Here is a 23,780-nt window from a genome sequence, read left to right on the forward strand (position 1 = left end):
TTTATGTAATTTTAGTGTTGGATGATTTCCTACATTTTACTACTTTCACTGCCCAACATTTTTCATAATTTTATGAGGTATGTAAATGTGCCAGTGAGTGTATAAGAGTGCGATTGATGATGATTCATATAATATAGAAATTCCAACAGGCAATAAAGCCTAGCCATGAAACACTTACACATTATAACAGGATATCCTCTCTGGATGCCTGTGCAAGTGTGTGTGCATGAGATTAAAAGGTACCATGAGCCTTAATCACCACGGCCTTATTAGAAACCCCTCCTGAATACTGAATCTGTCATAGGTCAGTTTAAAAGCTATAATGTGGGGAGATTTCAGCCTGTTACTCACCTTCCCTTTCTCTCCAGACTGAGACATCGCTGCCGTTTACTGGATGTCTAGTGAGCCTGCTGGTGGGAAAAAATGAGATATTCCGGTGAATTAAATCAGATAAATCATATTAAAAACAGTTCCAAGTAACTTCCCCCCTGCTGGCAGGAAAACACTTCTTCCAGGCATCTTGATTAAAATATTTCACTATATTTTCTCAAGAAACAAAGCAATTCCTTAGAATCACATATTGTGATGCAATCCTCATGTTTTTTTTCTTCTTTAAGTGATGTTTTATCTATCCAAAGTAATTATTGATTAAATTTTGAAGAATCATACAGCACGTGAGAAGAAACTATAAGCACCCATAAAATGAGGTCAAGTCAGGGTTGCAGCTTTCGTCCATAGAGAATGACCTGTCAAATGAATAATAATGCTATTGAATTTGTGCAAACGCCATTGTTGCGTCATATAAGGTAGGATTAGCTTTTCTTCCTTTGTTCTGTTTGACGCCATTTTCTTTTGATTTTCAAATATTATTGCTTGCTGTGGCTCACACACTCTCCTGGTAACAACTTTTACAGTGTTAACTAGACAAAGACATCTACTGTAAATAGATCTGTTTAGGTTTGACATAAGAAATTTGTTGAGTCTGATATGTTGTATTGTCCTTCTTAGATAAAGATTGTATTAAAGGGTTATTGCTACCATAAGGATTTTGCTTTGAATTGGTTGTAAAGTCAGAGATTAATCAGAAAATGCTAGAAATATATCTTTGTATAATTATCTAAATTAGACTAGGGGTGGCTGATATTGATAAAATCCTTTCTCGCTGTACAGGGTTGGGTTATTTTATATTTTATTTGATATCATGTTATTAATATATATTTCAAGATTCAGTAATTTTCTTTTGAGACCATGTCATGGATAAAATAATCAAACAGTAGTAAGAGTTTTTGGTAAATCCAGCAAATTAAAGTACCTCACAAATCACAGTGCTTCATCACAAAAATCATATATTGCCATAAAGCTGTTCTGCGCAAAAGCTATAGCAAAATTTCGGTTGACTTTTGACCAATTTATATTGTCTCTTGGTTAGAGATATACAATACAAGACTGCCATATTGCACTCAGGGATTTTTATGAGTTAGTTGAAAGAGAGCATCAGTAGAAAACTGCACTTAAAAATGTAACGATCAGTGTTTTTTATTGGTGGATTTCAATGTTCAATTCGTTCAATAAAAGAATGGATCATTTCCTTTAGAGCAATTTGTTGTATTTTAGCAGAATACTGAAAGGTAGAACTGAGTACACTTTAATATCTGGTTATTTATCGATATTCAACAATGTAATCGCATATTTTCCTCCTATCGTACAGCCCTACTCTTGGCACAGTATATATTGTTATATTGTCCACCCTAAATTAGACTTTGCAAGACATGCATACCCATAAGCTATAAGATAGCAATCAGACAGACAGGCAATAAAGACCAACAGTTATCTTTACATCACAAATCTTCATTAGTATCATCTTCAAGTAGCTCGTTTATCTCAAGCAGGAATCGTAAAACACAACTCCCCCTCAGGATATTTATGTAAATCATAACATCTCTGCACACTGAGTCCACGTTGAGACGTTCATTCAGGCTGACGACTACACTGTTCTCTAACACTATCACACGGGAGGAGCAGAGATTAAGAGCTGTTGGCAACCAGTGTGTTCCCAGACTCCCATTAAACTGTCTAATATACGCCAAGCTCCTGCCCCACTGGATGACCCTGAGCAGGCGACAGAGCAACAAGCCCCCTTGATAAATTAGCTACATAATGACTGAGCAGGAAGAACAGGCTCCATTTTATCACCAAAACACTGGCCCTTGACAGGTTGAGTGTGATAAGCATTAGAAAGAGGCAGGCTGCCGTGCGCTGCCAAACGGAGATGCACACTGGTTATGTAATGTTGGTCGGGGGCAAAAGAGGTGGCATGGGAATCTGGACTGACCTTTTTTCCGTTGGCATGTGACAAACGCACAGTTGTGGACACTTGGGGAACCATTTCACACTGTTAAATCTATTAGGTGGTAGTTGGGGGGGCCCCCTATGTCTACAAGAAAGTGGGCAGAGATCTCTCATTCTGACAGGGTGGTTTCAGCGAGCCCGCAGGGAGAACAATGGCTGTTTATCCCTCTGGTTCCTGAAGCCTTTTCCTATAAAGGGCAGCTCAGCTTGGGGAGGAGGGAGAACACGTGCCTCACCCCTGACCACACTCAGGTCCGAGCGTATGTCAGGACAGCACGGGGAGACACCAATAATATAGGGTGGAGGGGTGCCAGGTTAGGGCCCTAAGGTCAAAAGGTTAACCCAGTTAAACGGACAGGCTATGAAGCCTTAAAACATTTTGAATTAAAAAAAGGGGGAAAATAAGCACACATTAAGATTGTGCACACAACATAAATGTTATAAAAATTGCAAAATAGTATTATGACACTTATTTAATCTCAGTTGAAATAAGTAGTCAATTAATCGATTAGTTGTTCCTCAATATAATAAAATACTTTTTGAATCGTTAAAGTCATTTTTAAAGCAAAAAGATCAATAATGTAGTGGTTCTAGGCTAGCTTCTCAAATGGGGCTCGGGACGGTTGGACGGTCAAAACAAGACATTTGAATGTGTTGGGCTCTGGTAAAGTGTGATGGACATTTCATGGACCAAATGATTCATTGTTTACTATGTTCACCATCTTTCACCACAATTTTGTACTGATGATGGAGCTGAATGAAAAGTCAGGGCATCACCAAAGTTATCAAAAAACATAAAGCGAGGAATCTGTCTGTCTCCATCCGTGAGCCCATCCGGCGTGAAGCGTCCGGCTCGATCTAGTTCTAAAATGAAACGGGATTCAGCAGTGGCATAGCCTATTTTTCGTCTGGACATGTAGTGTGAGTCGAGCATGTCGTCCTCTGCTGGCCTTACAGGCAGCGGCTCATGGACTGCAGTTCACTATTGCTACTGGATGCTGGATATAACGTTAGCGATGTGCGGTTCTCGACAACGCAGCAAGCAGGACTTCCGGGGGCAAGCAATCAGACAGCTCCGTACGGCCACATGATAGCCCATGTCCCGAACGGGCATGTCCCGGATGGGCACGTCCTGAAGGGGCATGTCATTAGTTTCTCTTAAAACCACAAATTTCAACCTCGTGCTGGTGGTGTGAGAGCAAGTCAGCGGATCACCAAAGTCATTAGGATACATCTTCTGGGGAGCCTCTATCACATCTCATGGCAATCCATCCAATAGTTGTTGAGTCACTTCACTAAAAAATAAAAATGTCAACCTCATGGTGGCGCTAAAGAACAAGTCAGGCTTGGAGAGAAGTGATGGACCGACCCTCCCGAGAGCCACAACACTAGTGTGGCTTAATCATTAGCTTCAGCTCAAAAAACACAACAAAGACCATAATAAATGTGCTTTCATTGTTAATGAACATCTAATTTAATGTAGTGGCCCACACAGGCGTAACCATGTGTATCCCAGTGTTATTCCACCACAGGCTCTGTGGGAACCAGCATTAGTCCGGCAGCAGATTAATTAAACCGTTCCAATATCCCAGTTGTAATATCACAAAGACAACACTACAGGACAGACAGGCAGGAGGCACACTTCAATAATACTCTCTTAATAATGGCCATTTAATCGGCCGGGCCGCTGAGCTGCTTACACTCACATACACACCGCTATCAACGGGCCAGACGTGGGGGAGATTAAACTGTTTGGGCCAAGAGGGAAAAATGCCACCTTAGTAAAGCCAAAGTTCTTGGCATGTAATGCATTTACAGTTGATTTATTGGTTGGAGTGAAGCCATGAAGGGGCAGCGGTGCTGGTACAACTATTCACCTTCCTGACAGGCGGTGTCAAGGGTCCATACACCCGCTCTCCGTGGATTAAAGCCTTTCTGCTCTCATTGGAAACACTGAAACAATAATTTCACACCGTGGAGATTTAGTGAACTCAGTGGCACAACAACAAAAATGGTAATTTACTGGCGGCTGATCACAGCAACAGGGACCCTACCGAGCATAATAAAGTGACACACAACGTGTAAACACACATAAACAGGGGGGCTTGACTGTAATTAAGGAGCCCTTGGGGACCAAAGGTAGCAGTGGTGGGCAACAGTAATAAAGATATGATACTGCTTTTTAAACCGTGGTTATAGAAACACTTTATAATATGAGCTCAGAGAGGGAAAAAAGCCACAATAAGCGGAATTAAAAAGGCTTTCAACTACGCGGAAACCAGCAGGCCTGTTCATAACAGAGTTTAAAGCACAGGATGGACCGTTTACGATGATGGGGACGGGAGAGGAAATGACTCAAAACAAGTGGGAGTTATACGGCAACAAATGTTATCCTAACACTGTGCTACTCACACAGCTGCTGTACGGTACAATGAAGTTTAGGTGGGAAAAAAGCTTGTTATTGATGATTAATTGTGAAACTAAGGGCACGATCAAACATCCGCGAGGCGATATTCGCCTAAAAGTTCACCAAAGTTGAACTGCATTTCGAATGAGAAGATGCAAATTTGCTTCACCACCGGAAGCAAATGTTTTTTTACCTCTTCGCTTACATAGAAGGGGAAGAGATCAGGAGCCGGATGTTGATTTTGTGACCGTGCCTCAACACTGCAATGCGGTTAAAGGTGCACGTCATAAAATTATTTCATTTTCATGCTTGTTTGTGGCCATGGAATCTGCATAATTATGTTTGGTTCATGGGCATTGAATGTGATAATATTGCAAATAAATGACAGATTGAATAACAGGTGTTGAATCACAACACAAGTCTCTATACTTGATTATAACTTGTACTAATTCCTCATATATTATATTATGTAAGAAATCATCAACCAACAAAAAATTAAACACCAACAATTAATAGTTCTAGTTCCTTTAATGTCAGGAAGTACTACTCTTCTCCGTCTTCATGGTACTCATCATGGTAAATATCCTTATGATGAACATATTACATTTTTTTTGTGTTAATTTATGATACGAAATGATTGATCTAAAAAATAAATGACATATAAGGGTTGGGCAATGAGACAGTAATGTGAGACAAACATTTTTGCCATAATGTTAGAGCTGCGACAATTAATCTATTAAATTAATCTATTAAATTAATCGCCAACTATTTTGATAATCGATTCATCGGTTTGAGTAATTTTTTAAGAAAAATAAAAAGATCTAATTGCTCTGATTCCAGCTTCTTAAATGTGAATATTTCCTGGTTTCCTTACTCCTCTATGACAGTAAACTGAATATCTTTTTGAGGACGTCATCTTGAGCTTTGGGAAACACTGAATGATATTTTTCACCATTTTCTGACATTTTATAAACCAAACAACAAATCGATTAATCGAGAAAATAATCGACAATGAAAATAATCGTTAGTTGCAGCCCTACATAATGTTAATACCTTGGTAGATCTCTTTAATATCAACATTATGGGCAATGTTGAAGATCAATGAGCAAAATCGGCAGGACTGCTTTACAGCAATTTTGGATTTACAGAATTTCTGCATCAATGTGATGATCTACTTTGATTTTTATTTTGCCAGAATCAGACACCCCTTTATCCAGTTATTTGATCTATAAATGGTTTCTCAGTTGAAATTCCAGATAAAGAACAATTTCACAATATAAATTGTTATGACAGATTATTCAATTACGAAAATAAGTGTTAGTTGCAGCCCTAAATTGAGGTCATCACAGCTTCACTACGCCGGCATTTAGTGAAAATAAACATATTTACTTGACTGACAGCTAGGGCTGGGCGATATGGAGAAAATTAAATAACACAATATTTTTGACCAAATACCTCGATATCGATATTGCTTTCACAAAATATTTACATAATGAGATTTTTTATATGACTAAGTGGGTAAAGGCAAATAGTGGGAACACCTAGAACAATCTGGTAAGTTCGGAACATTACATCACTTTACTTTAGTGCAGTCTTTAAAACCAGGAAAAGACAATACTTGTAATATAACATATAACGATAATACAATATACAAAATCTAAGATTATATCTAGTTTCACATCACAATAACGATATAATATCAATATATTGCCCAGCCCTGCTGACAGCATACAGTAGAGTAAGTCAAATGTCAAATATGACAATGTTATCAGAATAAATCTGGTACTTGTAGGGATCAAAGTTATTTCTAACGTGCGTTTCTTCACCCGGTGTTTCTAGTGAACAAAGGTGTCCTGCTGTGTAACACCATCATTCAAATCTCTGCCACAATAGTTCAGGTCCACTTGGGTCTGTCAATGTGAATCAAGCTTTGTTTTTCCATTCACACCACAGTGTAAAAGGGGAGGAAACATGCCCTTGTAGTTTATAGTTTCAGACAGATGTCTTCCCTGACGCTCCTGTGCCGGCCAGCGATTGTGAGATAAGGTCGCAGGAAGGCGAAAGGTCAGAGAGCGGTGAAGGTGCTGTTTCCGAGGCCTGAGACATCTTTCAGTACTAAGAGATGTGCGTCTGATAGAAAACTGATCTGTGTCCAGCTGGGTAAAAAGCTAAAATGTTTCTGAATTAAAAGGCAGCTGCCAGCCCGAGATTACAGCTCTCACAGACTGCCATCATACCCATAGTGTTCACCATTACGCAAGACAGGAAGTGAAATATGCATGTTTTCACTGGGCCAAAAACACAAGCAAAGATGGATGATAATTCTTCAATAGTGGCCCTCAGCCACATCTTAGACAGACACATAATGCGAATATGTTATTGTTTCCCGCTGTTATTGTATAGTTGTCTAAACACTGAATTTATTTGGCAAAAAATGTGCCTTTACAATCAAAAGGTCATGGATAAATCAGATGTTAGAAAGCGATTTCAGAGTTCAGGAATGTTAAACAAGTGGGATTTACAGGAAATTTTGTGGAAGTCGATGCTTTGAATGGCACGTCTAATGCTGATTTTTATATGGTACTGATTTAGGAATATGAAGGCCCACTGGAGTGCAGTTTCCCTGTAGTTATTAAGAATAAACTGGGACAAAGGGACAGTAAAGGAGGTCAAAAGCACTGAGTGTTTTCAAAATAAAAGGGCTGAATATATTACAAATTAATAATGCCTGACAATGACTTATATATTTGACTTCAGGACATCTCTTACTACATACATGCTGAAAATCAAACATTTTCACTTTATCAATTTAGATATTTTCCAAAGTAAAAGTCCCTAGAAGTTTATGATTTAAAGGTCCCATATCATGCATATTTTCAGGTTCATACTTGTATTTTGTGTTTCTACCAGAACATGTTTATATGCTGTAATGTTTAAAAAAAACGTAATTTTCCTCATACTGTCTGCCTGAATATACCTTTATTTACCCTCTGTTTGAAACGCTCCGTTTTAGTGCATTTCAACGGAATTGCGTTGCTAGGCAACAGTTTGGGTCCATGTTTACTTCCTGTCAGCTGATGTCATTCACATACACTGCTAACAGGAAATAAACTGGGACACATTTAGAATGTTTACGTTTAAAACCATGTAATGGTCTAAATATTGGATATTTGTGACATCACCAATGGACAGAAATCCTGATGGCTTGTTTCAAACGCACAATTTCTGAATACGGACTGTGTGTGTTTCTCTGTATATTGAGCATTTTGATAGTTTAACAGTATTTATAAAGCACTTAAACCTGCTTTATAATATAAAAGACATAAAAATCTCACTTTTTACAATATGGGACCTTTAAGTACAATTTTGAGGTACTTGTGCTTAAGGTTTCCCGTGTCTTGTGAAGTGACGGGGCTCCTCAGCGAGAAACGTTATCGTCTCCGACTGGTTGCCGGTGTGTTCCCTGTTCCCTCCGACCGCGGTCGGGAGGCTGAGGCAGGAAAAGCCAACACTAGGATCAGCGTTGATTCATGGAGAGACCTTCGTCTGGTCAGCTAACATTACTGCCAAGCAGGTGAAATATAGAGTGATATTGTGTTTTTTTAGCTGACGTGTGTCACCTCACTGTTTTGAGCGATGCTCGTTCATATCTATGTAGAGCGAGCACGAGCCCGACGCTGACTTTCGTTGAGTTAACGGCCACAGGTGTCGCTGTTAACAAGTATTTCTGATTCTTACAAACAGTCCCTTTAAACAAGAGGGATTTACAGGAAATTTGTGGAAGTCGATACTTAGAATGGCACGTCTGATGCAGATTTTTTTTATATGGTACTGATTTGGGAATATGAAAGCCCACTGAAGAGTAGTTTCCCTGCAGTTATCAAGTATGAACTAAGACAAAGGGACAGTAAAGGAGGTCAAAAGCACTCAAAATAAAAGGGCTATCATCATTGTTGTGAACATTTAAAGAGGAGGAAATATTTACTTGGACATTTATGTGAAATAATGTATAAATCAGTGCTTCAGTCAGTGGATGAGGGAGATTGAAACGTGTGTGAAGGCCTCTCTCTCTCTCTGTGTGTGTCTGTCTGAAACATTTGGATGTCCACCACACCCAGTCTGAGTTTACCAAACATCAACTGGGACAATGACTTTATAATCTATACCTACGCACTTAAATACTCCTTAAACTGTGATAAAGTAAACTTAAATACTAATCCTTTAAAAACTCGCTTTATAAACCGAGTTTTGAGTGTAACACAGCTCTGAAACTTTGTCAACGTTTATCAGACTTTAGTTAGAAACAGTTGTTACGGCGGTTGGTGTCATGTTCCCAGCTCGAGACTTCAACCGTCACTCCGGTGAGTCTTCTTCCTCCTTCTTCCTCCGTCTCATTCAAACAGTAAAACGAACAAACAACAAACAACTAAGTAGTGCCTTACCTGAGTGTAACTTTGACTTATTGTTAATCAACGGGGAGCTTCTTGCCGCTGTCCCAGCCCAGGAAGGGAAACCCGGAAACCGTTCCCCGTGAGAGAGTCCGCTCCGCCCTCCTCGTCCAGTCCCTGATGATTTTCATCACCAACGGCTGCGCCACTGACGCCATTACGGCTCAACGGTCAGGACGGGCGGACCCACCGAACACCATTCCATACAGGATCCAAAATGGCTGCCTGGAGTGTTACAGTTTCTTAAACAAATTCGCCCGTTGGAAATACTTAACGGTTTGATATCAAACCGTTAAGTATTTCCAACGGGCGAATGGACATGTCCATTTAAAACGGGCAGCTGGCTTAAAGGTCCCATATTGTAAAAAAAGTGAGATTTTCATGTCTTTTATATTATAAAGCAGGTTTAAGTGCTTTATAAAATACTGTTAAAATATAAAAAATGCTCAATATACGTAGAAATACACACCAAAATACGGAGAAATACACACAGTTTTCAGAAATTGTGCGTTTGAAACAAGCCGTTAGGACTTCTGTCCATTTATGATGTCACAAATATACAATATCTATATGGTTTTGAAAATCCCCATGTGTGACAGTAAGTTCATTAAATTCATTGTAATTTTGTTTTAAAGGGACTGTTTGTAACTTTTTAAGCGTATAAATGTACCGGGTCGGGACACATGCGCGCGCTCGCATATGCGCGCTCGCATATCTCGCATATGCTCGCTCGCGTGTGGCTGAAGTCTCTGCTCCTCTGCCTGTTTGCCTTCACTCACTCCACACTGCAGAAGAGTTAGTTTAGCTCTGAGAATATCTAGTGAATATACACGTTTGTGCAGAAATAACTGCTGCAGCTCCTCCAGACCAACAGAGGTTTCCCGTGTCTTGTGAAGTGACGGGGCTCCGCAGCGAGAAACGTTATCGTCTCTGACCGGGTGCCGGTGTCTCCCTGCGGGCGCAGTCGGGAGACGATAATGTTTCTCTTCCTGCTTCAGCCCCGGCACCGACCTGCTTTTGCTGAAGCAGGAAAAGCCAACACTAGGATCAGCAGTGATTCATGAGAGACCTTCGTCTGGTCAGCTAACATTGCTGCCAAGCAGGTTAAATATAGAGTGATATTGTGGTTTTAGCTGACGTGTGTCGCCTGATTGTTTAGAGCGATGCTCGTTCAAGTCTATTTAGAGCGAGCAAGCGCGAGCCCGACGCTGACTTTCGTTGACTTAACGGCCACAGGTGTCGCTGTTAACAAGCAATTCTGAAAGTTACAAACAGTCCCTTTAAGCATCAAAGTATACAAGTAATAATTATGTTCATTACCAATTATTCTGTCAATTATTTTATCAGTTAATCAATTATTTGTTTACTCACTTCAGATGTTAACATAATCAAATTATTTTGCTGAAGCAACAGTCACAAAGAAAAAAAACAGCCCAAAGATATTCAGTTCAATATCAAAGAAGACTTATAAACCAGCAAATATTCATAGTTGAGAAGCTGGAATCAGTGAATTTCTGCCATTTTTTTATCTATAAAATGACGATTATTAAAATAGTTGGCGATTAATTTTTTGTTGATCAACTAACTGATTAATCGCAGGGCCGAATGAAATGATTGGACGGGCTTATTACAGTTCCGTGACAGCCACAGATACCAGATTTGTATTCCTTTTTTTGTCAGAGCGTTTGATTTATTGATTGCTTTCGGGATGTAATGAGAATTTCAACTAATATAACAAAAAAATATTTCTAAACTCTTTACCAACCCTACCTTTAAAGGGACTGTTTGTAACTTTTTAAGCGTATAAATGTACCGGGTCGGGACACATGCGCGCTCGCATATGCACGCTCGCATGTGGCCGGAGCCTCTCCTTCGCTGCCTGCTTGCCTTCACTCACACTGCAATGTGGAGTGAGCACGCGTTCTCGCTCTGCTCGCTCCACCTCTAGACGTGAACGTGTGCTCACTCCACACTGCAGAAGACTTCGTAGCTCTGAGAATATCTAGTGAATTTGCAGTGGACGTTTGTGCAGAAATAAATGCTGCAGCTCCTCCAGACCAACAGAGGTTTCCCGTGTCTTGTGAAGTGACGGAGCTCCGCAGCGAGTAACGTTATCAGCGGCACCCGGTCGGATTTGGTAGCGTTTCTCTTCCTGCTCAGTCCCGGCACCGACCCGCTTTTCCTGCCTCAGCCTGAGGCAGGAAAAAGCCAGCATTGATTCATGGAGACCTTCGTCTGGTCAGCTAACATTACTGCCAAGCAGGTGAAATATAGAGTGATATTGTGGTTTTAGCTGACGTCTGTCGCCTCACTGTTTTGAGCGATGCTCGTTGAGGTATATTTAGAGCGAGCAAGCGCGAGCCCGACGCTGACTTTCGTTGACTTAACGGCCAAAGGTGTCGCTGTTAACAAGCATTTCTGAAAGTTACAAATAGTCCCTTTAATCGACTAACTGTTTCAGCTCTACATGAAAAATCATTCTTGACCTTGGAAATGTGAAATATGATTATGATTTTAATATAATTTGACAAAACAAACCCAACTCAAGCCACACTTGTTACCCTTTTTTCCAGACATTTCATCCAAAATCCCATGGCTATCAGCACATGGAGTTTGCTCATTTGAAATTCACAACTACAAACAAGCTTGCAAGTGGTCCTTGAGTTGAGATTGTTTTATATCCAAGGTCAAGAAGGAACCATCATGTTTAACTATTAGGCCAAAACACAATGAGAAGTCCTGAAAGTGCTGTGGGTGAAATCATGACAGATTCATCTCCATGGCAACTGAGCGAACTCCATCCACTGATGAAGATGTGTGATATGGTTGAAAGCTTTGGAAAGTGTTTGTATCCAATCCTATATCAATATTGTGTTCTATGTGTAGCTAGTCAGGTGTAAAATAACTGGACGTTGAGTATTTGTTGTGAATGATGAGGATATTCTGTAGTAAACAACACAATGAGCCTACAGTAGAATACACATTATACATTTTATTAGAGGTTCTCTTGTGGAGCGCACAAGTCACACACTCCCCTGACTGTATTCAGACTTCCGTGCGTGGCCATAATTTCAAATTTTAAGAGGGCATATGACCTGCTAAGATCCTTAAGTGAGCAGCACAACAAGTATGGATAAGCTTTTGTAATCCAGTCACAGTTAACTCAGAGGACTGTTACTCGTAGACTTGTGATTTTCTATTGTTGTTCTGCTCATGTTCAATCCTGTATATTTATTACCTTTATCACAATATTGTAAATCATCCCCATGCAGTGTAAATGTGGTGCCCATGAAGCAGCTGTGGATAAACTAATTGCTTCAAAGTGATGGTGTGTAATCTTTTGTGGTGGAGCCCATCTATCTTAGCACCGCCCTGATGGAGGGAGATGGGGTTGTGACGGCGGATCAATGGAGTGACTTGCGGGAAGACGATTCCAGCAACTTTCTCCACAGCTCCAATTTGGACGCCTTTCATTGACTGCGGACGAGGAGGGGTGGGGGTGGCCTGAAAGAGGGTGAGGGTGGTGGTGGTGGTGGTGGTGGGGGTTGTGGAGTATTGTGAGTTGAACAGCAGAGCCCCACTCTAGCTGAATGGGCATTGTCATCTGGATTTCTATGGCTAACCAAAATACTTTCTCCCGCCGTGGGGGTTTATGGATCCACGGTGGGAACGGCATGCATTACGCATTACGCACACTCCTGCCTCTGCACACATGCACCATGCACAACTCTGTTTGTTTTTGTTTAAGAACACACTTTAACTGAAGATTTCAGACAATATATTCAGTTTAATCTTAATAAAAATGACACAATATTGCATCTTCATATACACGAATAATGAATCATTACATCAACCATCAACAAACAAATTTGTTGAAAAGAAAAAAGACTTCCTGCAGTGACAAAATGACGCAAAACACGTTGCAGGTGTTCAGTGCAGCTGAATAACGGACTGTAACATTTCATGTTGTGACCTACAGATGCCAGACTCTCCGGAACCTGCAGGTCCAAAATTAGACTTCAAAGTCTCCGCCATCAACTCCTGAACAAACACAAAAGCCTGTCCGAGATTTATTGAAGCTTTAACATGTGTACACTTTTCTTCTTCTTCTTTCTTTATTGCTATCAGACATTGTTGGAGTCCTCAACATGTCGGCGTAGTTCCACTAAAGGAAATGGGTCTTTGTATGTGTGGGAGTGCAATCATTCTCAAGTTACTGTACAAGTTTGTGCTGACAATGCACATCAAGGCAAAAAAGAACAGTGTATGGCAAGAGTTCCTCTAGAAAACTTTGCAGTTAAAACAGTAAACAATTCAAAATACTAATCATTTTCAAAGACTTACAAAAGCAGGTACCTATAACAAAGATACTCCTTTTTGTCGTGAGCTACCTCTTGTAGTTGATAGTCTTTTATTTAATCTCCTGTAGATACAAAAAAGGATTTGTGAATTTGTGGTCCGAGCACATTGAAGGGCCAGTGTAAAAAACAGCAGATGTGCTTCCATTGATTTTTCAAAGTTCAGATTTCTTTAAAGGGACTGTTTGTAACTTTTTACACGTATGAATCTACCGGGTCGGGATCCCATGCGTGCTCGCATATGCGCGCTCGCGTGTGGCTACGCTGTTCAGACCGCTCCTCTGCTTGCCTTCACTCACACAGCGTGCTTGTTCTCGCTCCACCTCACGTGCATGCGCGCTCACTACACACTGCAGAAGAGTTAGTTTAGCTCTGAGAATATCTAGTGAATGTACGGTGGATGTTTGTGTAGAAATAAATGCTGCAGCTCCTCCAGACCAACAGAGGTTTCCCGTGTCTTGTGAAGTGACGGGGCTCCGCAGCGAGAAACGCTATCGTCTCTGACCGGGTGCCGGTGTCTCCCCTGTTCCCTCTGACCGCAGTCGGGAGGCTGAAGCAGGAAAAGCCAACACTAGGATCAGCATTGATTCATGGAGAGACCTTCGTCTGGTCAGCTAACATTACTGCCAAGCAGCTAAAATATAGAGTGATATTGTGGTTTTAGCTGACGTGTGTCGCCTCACTGTTTTGAGCGATGCTCGTTCATGTCTATGTAGAGCGAGCAAGCGCGAGCCCGACGCTGACTTTCGTTGACTTAACGGCCACAGGTGTCGCTGTTAACAAGACATTCTGAAAGTTACAAACAGTCCCTTTAAAAAAAAAAAATGCAGGTGCAAAGATAACGTCCATGGAAAAAAAACAGTTTTTCAAAAAGCTGCAGGTCACCTTTTATACACCACCTGCTATGAGCCACATAAGCTACACAAAATTCCTCTTGTCATAGTCCCCTCCGTGAAATGCAGTGGTTGGGTGAATAACTGCACTTGTTATTGATTTTTTTCAGACATGGAGGCTAATGCTACTTGTCTGCGGTATATATTCAGCCTAAAATGGCCATTTCACACCCATTGTAGTATGTAAAGCTCTTAATTTGCTGTCTTAAAATGACATAGAAGAAAGAAAAAAAAACATTTTAAGAGTAAGCTATTCACTTTATTTTGAGGCAGTCTTTACAGATTTATCTCAGAAATATGTAAAAGTAAGGCTTCCTTTGATAATAAGGAATAATTTAGTTCAGATTTCTTTAAAAAAACACACAAAAAAAAACCTGCAGGTGCAAAGATAACGTCCATGGAAAAAAACAGTTTTGATTTGTGAATTTGTGGTCCGAGCATATTGAAGGGTAAAAACAGCAGATGTGCTTCCATTGATTTTTCAAAGTTCAGATTTCTTAAAATAAAAACACAAAAAAAAAAATGCAGGTGCAATGATAACGTCCATGAAAAAAAAACAGTTTTTCAAAAAGCTGCAGGTCACTTTTTACGCACCACCTGCTGCATGAGCCACTACACATAATTCCTCTTATCATAGTCCCCTCCGTTCGGCGTGGCTCTCTTGGTCGGTGCGTATTTCACCGAGTATCCAGAGTTGCTGCTTGCCGGACAGGAGCAGCAGAGCATTGAGCCTCCGATCAGCAGCATTGCCGAGGCCGCCCAGCCGATGTACAGCGCAGCGCCGATCTCCCTCTTCTTGGACCCGGGCACCTGCGGGTTGTAAAAGTCTGAGATGATGCTGTTGGCCATCCAGCAGAGAGGCACTAACACGAAAATACCACTAATGATGTACACGACTCCTCCTGCGTTCACCACCCGAGCTTTGACGTACTCTGCTCGGATACAGTTGGTGCACTGCGCCCCGGCGATCGTCACCATGAGCCCCAGCACGCCCATCACCGAGGAGATGATGGTGAGCGCTCTGGCCGCCTGCAGGTCGTGGCCCAAGGCGAGCACCGAGTCGTGCACCTTGCACTGCATCTGCCCGGTGCTCTGCACCACACAGGACATCCACAAGCCGTCCCAGATGGTCTGAGCCACCACGATGTTGGCCTCGATGAAAGCAGTCACCTTCCACATGGGCAGCCCGCATGAAACCATCACTAAGAGAGAGCCAATTACGCACAAGGATAGTCCCAAAATCTCCAGTCCGGCTGACACCATTTTCACTCTTTTACGCTCTTTAAGTCCGTCTGAAACTTTTTCAAACTCTCCACTAATTGATCTTCTTGAGAGCAAGGTGTATTTCTGCTCTTTATCTCTTGCCTCGATGTTCAGGAGCGTCAATTAGTTGCGCATCACTCGCCACATTTACCAGGAGATGTGTTAAGAGCCCAAGCAGCAGCTACCGAGTCTCTTTGTTTAGTGAGAGGATGTGAAAACAACTGGAATCACAGTCAGTAGCAACCGGACCACGAATATCTGCAGGGTGGGTTGGGGGTGTATTGGACTTTAGAGGAGAAACTTTTTATCCAATCAGAAGTCACCGCATCCTCAGCGGACCAATCAGAATGCAGGAAAGTATGTGAGGCTGAATAAAGCGGTCCAGAGCGCTTTGTGCGTTTGAACAGTTATTTACCATGAATAGAGAGGAGAGATGGGCTGAGGGCACACAGGGGGGTGTTTTAGGGTTTTAAGGGTATGGAGCAGCTGAAATGCAGTGGTTGGGTGAATCACTGCACTTGTTATTGATTTTTTTTCAGACATGGAGGCTAATGCCACTTGTCTGCGGTGTATATTCAGCCTAAAATGTCCATTTCACACCCATTGTAGTATATAAGGCTCTTAATTTGCTGTCTTAAAGGTCCCATATCATGCTCATTTTCAGGTTCATACTTGTATTTTGTGATTCTACTAGAACATATTTTTACATGCTGTAATGGTAAAAAAAACAACTTTATTTTCCTCATACTGTCAACCTGAATATGCCTGTATTTACCCACTGTCTGAAACGCTCCGTTTTAACAGTTGAACAGTTATTTACAATGAATAGAGGAGAGATGGGCTGAGGGCTCACAGGGGAGTGTTTTAGTGTTTTAAGGGTATGGAGCAGCTGAAATGCAGTGGTTGGGTGAATCACTGCACTTGTTATTGATTTTTTTCAGACATGGAGGCTAATGCCACTTTGCGGTCTAAAATGACCATTTCACACCCATTGTAGTACATAAGGTTCTTAATTTGCTGTCTTAAAATGACATAAAAGAAAGAAAGAAAGAAAAGAAAATCTATTAATTTTAAATCTTTTCACTTTATTTTGAAGCAGTCTTTACAGACTTATCTCAGAAACATGTAGAAAAGGCTTCTTTTAATAATAATAATGATAATAATAATACATTTTATTTATATATCGCTTTTCTGGATACTCAAAGACACTTTACACAGATAAAATGATCATAAAAACAAGGACATCAAAAAAATATAAAAATATAAAAACACAATACTAATTACACATTAAAAGCAGTTCTAAAAAGGTGAGTTTTGATTGGAATAATTTACCATTTCACATTAAATGTCATAAATATTTTTGGATTATCCAATATAGTCTCTCTTTGGTGTTTGAAATCAAGTTGCTCTTGGTTTTAATCTTTATTTTTATACTTATTAATTCATAGCAATGATTCTGTGATTGTTGTTTATTATGTAGCCTATTATGTATTGTGTCTTGTGTATATGATTTGTTTATTTTTTATTTTATTTTATTTTTTGGGTGAGATGGAGGGTTATGCACCACCCACATTTTAAGAATAATTTGTGAAATGTAATGACTAGTCAGGACTCTTATTGTAAACAACATTTACACCAATTTACACCAGAAATATCCCATAAAGTGCCCTTGATGGTGTTTTTATGTCACCTATTTCAATTTCTGTTTAATATTAATATATTTTTAATTGGATTGGAAGAAGTTTTTAATTAAAATGACATTATCACAATGTAAAAATTCTTTGCTAAAAGTAAAAATCTTGCATTCAAATTATTATTAAAGTTGTAATATTTAGTATAGCTTTTTATATTGCTTCTTGTATTGTAATGTATGATATGTAATGTATTGGTTTTTCTTTATCTGGACCTTGAGTCTGCAATAAAGTTTGAATTGTATCAATTAATTCATTTAATTGATTTTGAATGCTTGATTTGCTAGTACAATATAGGCCTATCCATCCATAGCTAATCTATAACAATAATTAATTTATAAATCGATTATCAAAGTAATTTGTAAAGTAGGTTTAATGTGTGTAAAGTTTAATTTGTAAAGTTGGGACAATACGCCTATCTCCCAATTCGATACTATCACGATACTTGGGTGCCGATTCGATATGTATTGCGATTTAACAAGAATTGCGATTCAATCTTACGATTTATTGCGTTTTTTGTTAACTTTTTTTAACACTAGACCATGGGAAAAAGTTAAATCATACACTTCTAGGGACTTTAACTTTGGAAAATATCTAAATAGATAAAGTGAAAATGTTTGATTTTCAGCATGTATAGACAGAGATGTCCTGAAGTCAAATATATCAGTCATTGTCAGTCATTATTAATTTTTATTATATCCATCCATAGCTAATCTATAACAATAATTGATTTATACATTCATTATTAAAGTAATTTTTAAAGTTGGCCTGATGTTTGATGGTCAAACTAATGTATAAACTAGGCTACATTATACCCTGAAAGTATAATGAACTGGAATAAAGTGGCATATGGAAATAAGCTAAATACCGGGACCTAAAATTGTACAAAATGTGCAAATATTTAAGAATAGTAGGGTATTATTTCCACTGCTGGATAGCAGTACATAGATTTAAATGATTTATGGACACTTTTTGGTCATAATATAGCCTAGTATATCCTGAAATACAAGAAAACATAAGCTAATTTGATCAACATAAATGTATTTTTACCAAGCCAAATACAGCTGTCCATTTGAAATGGACAATTTATATGAAATAGTTCAACCGTTAAATATTTCCCACGGGCGAATTGTTTAAATGGTTTGTCATTGCTGTGCCCATAGCAACGGTCTGTTATACATAGCAACGGTCTGCTATAAAGAAATAACAGACCGTCTCAGAATCGAGTTTTCAACAAAACCGTGTAATAATGCTTTTTAAACTAGTTACATTGTTGTAACTGAGTGAAATGACTAGATAAAGGTAATGTTATCAAGAATACTGTGTTATGTGATTTGCACTCATAGTACAGTCGGCTACAGTAGGCGTTCCTACTTTGGGGTCTGTATGGGTTTTTCTACACAAAGACACTCTCTGGAAGGTCCAGTCTGGTCCGCCTCAGTGAGATGTTTTTGTGGGATTGTTAGTTCCACTCCTCTAGTCACCGCACAGAGGGTGACGAAGCGCCGGGTGTGTGTGTGAGAGTGAGGGGTTAAGTGAGTGTATGTGTGTGTGTGTGTGTGTGTGTGTGTGTGTGTGTGTGTGTAGAGAGAGTTTGGGAGGAGGGGGTGCACCTTTAAAAAGGCCCTCATTCCAATGAGGAGAGAGGCAAATAGGGCCAGCGACGTCACTCAATGGGGCTCGCCATGGTAACCAGCCAGAACCTGCAGTTGCCTGGTTACGGGAGCCTATAATGTGGTGGTATGGATGAGCCTAATAAAAGGCCTGGCCGGCAGACATTCCTGCAGGCATGGACACACACACACACACACACACACACACACACACACACACACACACACACACACACACACACACACACACACACACACACACACACACACACACACACACCCACACAGCAGTGTAGAAGATGAAGGAGGGATTTTCTTAAAGCCTGTAATGGTGACCGCAAAAAGAGCTGTGACAGCAGAAACACATTTGTTTCATTGTGTTTCACTTTAAGAGCAAATGTTAAGTGTTGCACTGTAGAAACATTTCTTCTGGTCAAAGGGAGTGAATATAAACAAATGATAAATAAATGTGGTTGATATCTCAGAGATGTCTCATAGAAAATAGATGACATAACAGGACATTTTGACCTCTAAACTTGACCTCCCTCAGCCCGGCGGAGTGGAGCGAGGGCCACATGGTTAAGGTCATGTCAGGTTGCGCGCTGGTTTGTCAGATTCGTGCTGCAGCCAGTGAGCGTTGTGCCTTTTTTTTGGTGAGGTTTCTCATGGCATGAACTTTGAACTCTGAATCTGGCCTCAGGTCAGGCGAGTCGAAAGTCACTTCCCTCGACCGACCAGGCATGATCTCATCGAAGCAGAATCCACGGCATTTGATGGAGGGGTCACAACCCTCAACTCCCCCGAGCTCCTCCTCACCCCAGCAAATAACCGGCGACACGTCAGCTCATGGAAATTCTGCCAATTTGAAGTTTTAATCTCATATAATCACATAGTTTCTTCAAAGTGAATGTCGCAGTGAGTCATAAGATAAAGGAGACTTAATTAACGTTATAATTGATTGACTCAGACTGACTCAGAGCCAGCAGGTGCATACAGTCCACAGACGTCCCCAGCAGGACGGCGCTTACTCACAGACAGTGAAGCCAAGAGTCAGCAGGTGGTTAAACATGGAGGACAAATGTGGCTTTGTGTATACAGAGTTAAAGACCCCGTGAGCCGTTTGTTTGAGAAACAATGTTAGTTAGTGGTAAAAGATGGAGATCAGAAAAAAAACAAAAAGCACACACCATGTTTCTTTTCTAATGCATGTCCGCAAAGTTTTACGGCTCGGTGACTCACGAGTTTTTGTTGCAGCGCAGTAGCACGACCAGGCTTCCTGTGCAGCGGACAGCGGAACAGGAAACAGGAAGGAACATGGAGGGTGTGGGAGAGGAGGAGGAGGAGGAGGAGGAGGAGGAGGAGGAGGAGGAGGAGGAGGAGGAGGAGGAGGAGGAGGAGGAGGAGGAGGGGGGGGAGGGGTGGAGTGTATGTATATGTTGGGTGTGTGAGGTTTGGTGGTTAAAGCACTCCCAAACACGGTACAAGGGAATTATGTAACTTTTAACTTTTATTTGTTTGGTCACATATCTTACATCATATAAGACGAAAACACGGACAACGCCGTGGTAGCGACCTGTCAATCACAAGGTAGCCACGCCCTAAAGCATCCCCTGCTTTATGGTCTATTTGACTCGAAATGGGCAACTTCAGGTCTGAAAAGTGAAGCCAATTGCTGAAGTGCCTTAAACCTGCATTCTCTCTAACAGCCAGCAGGGGGCGACTCCTCTGGTTGCAAAAAGAAGTCTGATTGTATAGAAGTCTATGAGAAAATGAGCATACTTCTCACTTGATTTATTACCTCAGTGAACATTGTAAACATGAGTTTATGGTCTCAATTGCTAGTTTCAAATCTTCTTCAATACAGCATGATGTTAATTTAGTAAATTATGGTCCCATTTAGAGTCAGATAGACCATAAAGCAGGGGATGCTTTAGGGCGGGGCTACCTTGTGATTGACAGGTCACTACCACGGCGTTGTCCGGTCTGGGAGTTGTCCGTGTTTTCGTCTTAGAACTTTAACCCTTTCACAGTGTGTTTTCACTTCATGAAAGTTAATTAGAACATTTTTGGTCGCCTAAAAATATCTTATTCAGCGTTCGGTTGTACTTAGCTCCACCCTCTCGTGTCACTTCTGGTTGTAAAAAAAAACAACATGGCGACGGCCAAAATGCTGAACTCAAGGTTTTAAAACGGCAGTCCACAAACCAATGGGTGACGTCATGGTGACTACGTCCACTTCGTATATACAGTCAATGATTTTTTACTCTAAATGGGACCATAATTGACTAAATGAACATCATGCTGTATTGAAAAAGACTTGAAACTAGTGATTGAGACCATAAACTCATGTTTACAATGTTTACTGAGGTAATAAATCAAGTGAGAAGTAGGCTAATTTTCTCATAGACTTCTATACAATCAGACTTCTTTTTTGCTAAACAGCCAGATGACAGAAACAGGAGTTGGTGGAGACCAAAAACGGAGCTAAAAGAGAGTGAATATTGGACTTCATTCATCAGGTGGCCAGAAACATTGCTTCAAACGAATGATAATGCTGCTTCGTAACTGCTGGATCTATAAAAAAAGTTTGTTATATCAACTTAAAACGGAGATGATATGTCAATATTGTGTTCACAACTTGTTCCCTCTGTCCTTAAGTGGCCAGGAGTTTGTTATTGCAGGTTTAAAATTAAGGTATTTCCCTCAATACTGGAGCAGTTTCAAAAAGTGTCATCATGGTTATCCTTTAAAGATACCTGAAGGTTGTAAGCCAAATAGTAAGAAGTTCAGGGGAATTTCGCTCTTTAATGAAAGGTCATTAATATTGATATAATTGTAGAACTGCCTAACATAACCTTAATATTTATAAAAAGTGCTGCCAAATATTCAATCGCACTTTCCCAAAACTACACAATATTAAAGGATTGATGAGTCATTTGAGACAAGCCAACAACAGTTTTACAGCAACAGATGAAGTGTTTTCTCAACAGAGTGATGAATAGAGCACACGGTGACGGTTTTATCTCTAAAATATAGGAGAGGATTAGTCGAAACGGGGAGTCTCAACTCCTTTCATGCCTGACTGAGTGAGATCATGTTTCCATACAGTATATCATCATGAGGAGGCAATTTTAAATAGATACTCACACACACACACAGAGACATGAAGGTAAGTTGGACGAGACAAAGGGGTGAATGACAGCCCTCTGCTGAGATGAAGAGGAGGCCTGGCAGCATGAGGAATGTCTGGGAGGGATCAGGAGACATTTCTGATTTGGCATGGTTACCAAAATGTATGTGATGTCAGTCAGGGAAACAAAAAATCTCCTCCAACATGGAGGGCTGCAGCAGCTCGTGTTTATACACCATGTTTGCAATCACAGAGGCGCAGGTGGTGCTGCTTTTAGCTCTTCTGGTAACTCGGAGTCCCATATTAACATAGGATACGGCAATCAGTGGCTGAGTAAACAAACAGACTGTCACACACACACACAAACAGGAGTTCGAGGTGTACTAAGTGTATTGTTTCCACACTAATTGCAGGAAAACTTGTTATTCTCAGGACTGTTGGAGAAGTCAACACTTGAAAAAAGTCACATATATCTAACAAAACAAACCCAAGTTAAAGTGTTTCTTTCTCTCTCTGAGCTCTTTTCTCTGTCTTTGTGCATGGGACCGCAGTGTATTTCTCAAGAATGAAAGTTGTAGTGCATGTCATCCACTAAAGGGAGTCCGGCATGACTGAGCCACCCACCGCTGAGAGTGAAAGAAAAGACACCCGACTGCAGAATGAAGCTGTTGTGTTTTCAGCCTGCTGGCCTCCTTCACTTTTCCTCCCTGGCATCCCAGTGTCTGTGTAAACTTAAATTCATTGTGAATGACAAACCAGCTGGGTTTCCCCCCAACTGTGGCTTAAAAAGCAAGCAGTGGAAAACATATTTACACATAAACATGCTCCATCTTAAACACAGAAGCAGCCACTGCCCAGAGAAAAGCCCCATGTGTGACGGTAAGTTAATTTAATTAATTGTAATTTTGTTTTAAAGTATGGGAGCACATTATTAACTGTCATTATAAAGGTCTTTAAGAGGGTCAAAATGTACTTATAAAACCTTCACTTTTTCAGCTAATTCTGTGTTTACATGGTGCATATTCCTAAATTAATTTGTGTTTTATCAAATTACTGCACAGCAAACATGTAATCCTCCAGCAGCGTGACGTTTGGTATCAAAAACTTTTGACATTTGGAGATTTCTGCAAGAATTGGATTTTTTGGCGATTGGATGGCGAGCACTTCTGTTGTGTAAACTGCTCAGAAACCCCCTTATTGTCAATCTACCTGGGAAAGCCATCCATGCTCTGAATGCTCTAGGTCTCTAGTTGGTGGCTGTAAAGTTTCATGAGGCTGTGATTATCCATGAGGTCACCACAGGTCATTTTATACAGTGAGGTCAAATTTTTTAAAAATGGTCTCACTACAACGAAATGGCTACTATCGGGCTACTAACATTATCACACATTCATATAATTTGGCTCATTGGATCCACAAGAGTCTCAGCTTTACAGTGATACCCACTTTATGTAATTCCAAGACTGTTTAGGGACCCCAGTATGTAGAAATATTCAAATACATCACTTTAGAATAGGCGAAAATAACACATTTATACGTCATGCATAAAACTGCATGTGATCATCATAAAGTGGGCATAAAAGATCTGAGCCTTGCGTCTCTGCAGTCGACACAAGAACTGATTTGTA

The 23,780-nt window shown here is 40.4% G+C and overlaps 3 protein-coding genes across 5 annotated transcripts in view; 1 reads left to right on the forward strand and 2 right to left on the reverse strand.

Annotated features, from left to right (window-relative positions):
* LOC141769852 (septin-2) overlaps positions 1 to 9,350 on the reverse strand; it is a 29,966-nt gene extending 20,616 nt beyond the window's left edge. The window contains exons 1-2 of one of the 3 annotated variants that reach the window (XM_074639312.1): positions 9,199 to 9,350; positions 352 to 410 (exon numbers count right to left, since the gene is read on the reverse strand). In XM_074639312.1, the coding sequence (XP_074495413.1) occupies positions 352 to 378 (27 nt within the window). In that variant the 5' untranslated portion in view covers positions 379 to 410; positions 9,199 to 9,350. Of the gene's footprint in view, positions 1 to 351; positions 411 to 8,974; positions 9,156 to 9,198 lie in introns of those variants that run through there. The other 2 variants (XM_074639313.1, XM_074639314.1) reach the window with 2 other exon arrangements.
* prnpb (prion protein b) overlaps positions 1 to 23,780 on the forward strand; it is a 201,354-nt gene that overhangs the window by 87,244 nt on the left and 90,330 nt on the right. The gene's annotated exons all lie outside the window — the stretch shown is intronic.
* On the reverse strand, positions 12,966 to 15,990 carry cldn5a (claudin 5a). Its single transcript, XM_074639311.1, has one exon. It carries the CDS (start codon positions 15,716 to 15,718, stop codon positions 15,068 to 15,070), a length of 651 nt encoding a protein of 216 aa, XP_074495412.1. The 5' UTR covers positions 15,719 to 15,990; the 3' UTR covers positions 12,966 to 15,067.

This window comes from Sebastes fasciatus, chromosome 6 (genome assembly GCF_043250625.1).
Source record: "Sebastes fasciatus isolate fSebFas1 chromosome 6, fSebFas1.pri, whole genome shotgun sequence".
Classification (NCBI taxonomy): Eukaryota; Metazoa; Chordata; class Actinopteri; order Perciformes; family Sebastidae; genus Sebastes; species Sebastes fasciatus.